Source organism: Ceratosolen solmsi, unplaced genomic scaffold, assembly GCF_000503995.2.
Source record: "Ceratosolen solmsi marchali unplaced genomic scaffold, CerSol_1.0 scaffold1, whole genome shotgun sequence".
Taxonomy (NCBI): domain Eukaryota; kingdom Metazoa; phylum Arthropoda; class Insecta; order Hymenoptera; family Agaonidae; genus Ceratosolen; species Ceratosolen solmsi.
Window position 1 is genome coordinate 15,214,124 of NW_011948415.1, and position 4,379 is coordinate 15,218,502.

Here is a 4,379-nt window from a genome sequence, read left to right on the forward strand (position 1 = left end):
AAGAAACTTGGCGAATGACATTGAGAGTAATGAACGAACGTTTTAAAAGTCGTCTTGATGAGAAATACTTCGAAGGCGTACGCGACGAAAAGATTTATCACGGTTTGAAAGTGACGTCATCGACAATTTTAGACAAAGTGTTCACAAATATTTGCTTCTGCACTAAAACTCAAGTAAATAATTACAAAAACATTTGGGCTATATATAATGATATTGCTATTAGGAATTTAGTTAAATATATCATTATTTTATTTAATTCGGATAATTTTCATCTATTCTTTACTTTTTTTGTTCCACTAAAATAATTGTAATTGGGTAATAATGCTTTAAAATGCATTTAAAATTGTGTATAAAATTGCGAGGGTAGTTACAGATTTGTATTTAATATATATATATATTTTTTATAAGCAATGAATGGTATTGTAATAAAATATGTAGAACCAAATAGCGTTGAGAATAAACATTAAATACTACAAAAATGCATAAAATTCATGACAAAGTTTTCAATATTTAAATCGATATGTCATGATATACAAGTTTTTATTACGCGTAATATATATATATATATATATATATATGTATATGTATATATAGTATACAACCTACATTTTCCAAGCTTCGAGTTAGACTACCAAAATAAATGCTGACTATGCGAAGTCATTAAAAATATGCAATTCGGTAGCTCTGAACTTTTGGTCATATGACATAATATTCAAAGAATCAATAGACGTCGAATTGTTCATTTATAAATTTATACCTGATTCCATTCTTAATTGCAAAATTGTATCTTGCGAGCTTACGACGATACTTAAATGTAAATCAAGTAAATCATATCAGGTTTAAAAGCTAAATATAACAGTAGCTCACCATTAACGAAGCCCGTTATTATTTTAGGAATATTTGGTACTTGATAAAGGCGTACGAATGATGCGGTACTCCATGCAAGGACAGCGTCTACATCCATCATTTTCCTTAACTTCGAATGGTTTTACTCAAATGCTCTGGTGCGACAATGTGAATTGTTTTGCTTGCTATGATCCATCCGGTGAGACCATTATGTTCTTATCTACTACGTGCGTCATCCTCAAAACGATCGCAAATGAGTTTCAAACAAAAGGAGTTTATTATGAGCCAAAAAGTAACGAGATCACCGTTGTCGGCACAAACCAGATAGTCGTGAGTTTTATTATAGAATATAAAGAAAAATAATCAATCTGTCTTTCCAAGTTCTATTTACGTGGGCGGATGTAGCGTAGGATATAGCGTGAGAACCGGCAAATTCGCTATCTGTTCCTAATGTAATACTAATATAATTTGTTTTTAAATCAGTACGTAGTTAATGTAAGGGTAGTTTATAAATATGTAAAAGTTCATTAAAAGATTTATAATTCAGATTAATCAATCTTTCAGAAATATTTTTATCCTCTGTAATGTAATTTGTATGATTTTTATTTCAACTTTACTATTCTTATAAAACTCGATACTATGCTAATGTTTAATCAAATTGTCACGTTGCAGCTTTTTTGTCGTTAAATAATTATAAATATTAATTATATAATAAAAATTCTTACATTTCATTGATTGTTAATGGAATATAAATTTATAATAATTAATTTTACACAAAGGAATCACTTAATAAATTTTATTGCAAATCATTTGTATATTGAACGTTGTGCAAGAAAGAAGTATTTACTGGATTTCGAAATGGAAGAATTGGAACCAATAAAACCCTTGAAATACAACGACTCTGAATTTGGAGCAACTTGGCAATTAGAATGCACTCATATGATTCTGGAAGGGGCAGGTCATTAAAAAATATATTAAAAATGTTTAAAATATATATTTCAATTTTTATATTTTATATTTTCGCTAAATTAACGGAAATTTTCTCTTTGTCTAAGCATTCGTCAAAAACAATTTGCGTGTCTCATAAGTACAAATAAATACCCATGATCAAAATATGTGAACTATAAATATTTTAAAAGTTATATTTAAAATAACTAAAAATTCTCATATGAATTGCATTTATAATATGCACATTTAATTGTGGACTGGACTATATACGGTCTTATCGTCAACTTCCTTATGTGAAAATACTAAATTTACGCGATAATCTTGGCATTTTCGTTCAATAAAAAAAAAAAAATATATATATATATATATAAAATTATAAATTTATAAAATTAATTAATATGCATTTCTTATAGTAATATTTTTTAATAATAGTTGAATCTCAACTAGTGGCTTCTTATTCGACGACGCTGTACTTGTTTCCACTTGAGCTTAACGACGATGAAGCAGATGTGATTACAGGCATCGAATTTTTAGAAAAACGTACAAATGCATCAAAAGCGCCTATAACTGTCATTTATTTTTATGAATCTAGTTCGTGGATAATTATAGGAGATCATCAAGGCAATGGTATTATCAACATTTTTTTCTTAAAACTTTTAACAATATACGTTAAACAAATATATGACAGCATACCCTTACAGAGTGAATTAATAAGACTTTTAACAATAATAATAATACCCAATGAAAATTAGCTAATTATAAAGGGAATAGGTTAAATTACCAACAAAATCCTATTATGTCACATTATACGTAACGTACTTAATTTATATGATTATTTAAGATATTTAAATTTTTTTAAATTAAAAAATATTTAATCATCAATATAATTTTATATATTTTACTAAACTATTTTATCAAGCACAAAATGTCGAAATAAATGAATTTTATTTTAAAGTAAAAAAATTTATTCTTTTTGCACAAATGGGTATTTGGGTGATGTAATTTTCACACATATATATATATATATATATATATATATTGTTTGGAAAATTTTTCACTCTTAAAAAATTGACCCTAAATGATTGTAAATATGAATCGATAAACTAATATTATTAATTTTTGCATAAATTAAAATTACAAGATGGCGTGATAACTTACAAAATGTATATATTATGAAATTTAGAATTCTATAAGTAAGTAAGTTATACATTCGAGGATATTATTCCTTTGTTTTCGCAAAACAGTTATAATTTATTTCTATATTATTTGTTTTATTGATAAAAAATTCCAATGTAACAAAATAATATACGTATAATTAAGTTATCTTATATATTAATTACTTATTAAATTTTTTTTTTATTTCTAAAGCTCCTTTCAAAATAGTTATTTATCAGTGACTCTGAATGTGCTAGCAAGTATTATTTTAAAATGCCAGTCTATAATTTTCGATTTTTATTATACTTTGATTTATATTATTCTTTGATTATTTAAGTATGCAGAATCGTCATATGACAATGTAAAAGTTCAATTTATAAAAGCGTAAATTTTATTAATTTTTTCTATTAGCAGCATTAAAAAAGTACCAATGAAAGTATTTATTGTAAATTAAATCAACAATATATTATAAATACATTATTAGCACATTGTGGCTAACGTGTGATTCATGATTCATCATTTGAGCCGTTGTTATACAATGTACAGACTTGCGCGCGCGCGAGCACACATATATCTATGTATGCATATGAGAAGATAAAAATTATACAATTATACATCGAGATTTTTTGATTGTAAATAATATTAATTTTAAATAAAATTTTTTTGATTATTAAATAACATCCAATTTAATTAATTATTAGCAAGTATTATATTAAAGAATTTTACGTACGTATAATGTACATTAAGAGTGAAATTTTACTTCAAATTATTTATATCATTTACAATAATAGAACAGACAAGCAGCATACTATACTTTATTCTCGTTCGGAAAATTCAGTGTCATCATTACCTCTAAACTTTTATTTTAATTGCGTTATTTATTAAATTTCGTCCTCTAGTGTTAAAAATCGAATACAAATCTTCGTTTACTGCCAAATGGCCATCGACATTGCATTCTTAATACCCGACACCGTGAACGGCATTCTGCAATAATGCCATTGATCATTACGAATGCGTAGTCGAGCCTTAGCAAATAATTCAGAAAATTGCTAAATACTCGAGCGATTAATGACCGCTCGTGACAGTAAGTGCCTGGACCCTCAAACTGGAGTGCATAATATCGTCCAACGGGATACACAACAAGCCGGTCTTTGGCATCATCTCACACCCGAGCATCTGCGGCTTCATCACGTACACGCAAGGCAACGGCTCCGGCAACGGCAAGATGCAGGTCTGGAGTTGTAATTTACGCGAGCAGCTCGAGTCCTTCGAGAGCCTTGGCATTATTAGCGCCATTGTAGCGAATAATCAAACAGCTTCCGTCATCGTCCTCGGCTCCAAGATAACGTTCCTCACCATGCATCAGATATATTGCTTCTACGCACCCCTCACGTACGTACTTTCACCCAGTGCCTCCCCCCCCCCCCAAA

General features: G+C 28.4%; 1 protein-coding gene across 1 annotated transcript in view; it reads left to right on the forward strand.

Moving 5' to 3' along the window:
* The window catches only part of LOC105359101 (uncharacterized), a 9,782-nt gene continuing 5,403 nt past the window's right edge, over positions 1-4,379 (forward strand). Inside the window, exons 1-5 of the mRNA XM_011495581.1 lie at positions 1-173; positions 895-1,176; positions 1,684-1,804; positions 2,227-2,421; positions 4,035-4,341. Coding sequence (XP_011493883.1) covers positions 15-173; positions 895-1,176; positions 1,684-1,804; positions 2,227-2,421; positions 4,035-4,341 — 1,064 coding nt within the window. The 5' untranslated portion in view covers positions 1-14. The remainder of the gene's footprint in view (positions 174-894; positions 1,177-1,683; positions 1,805-2,226; positions 2,422-4,034; positions 4,342-4,379) is intronic.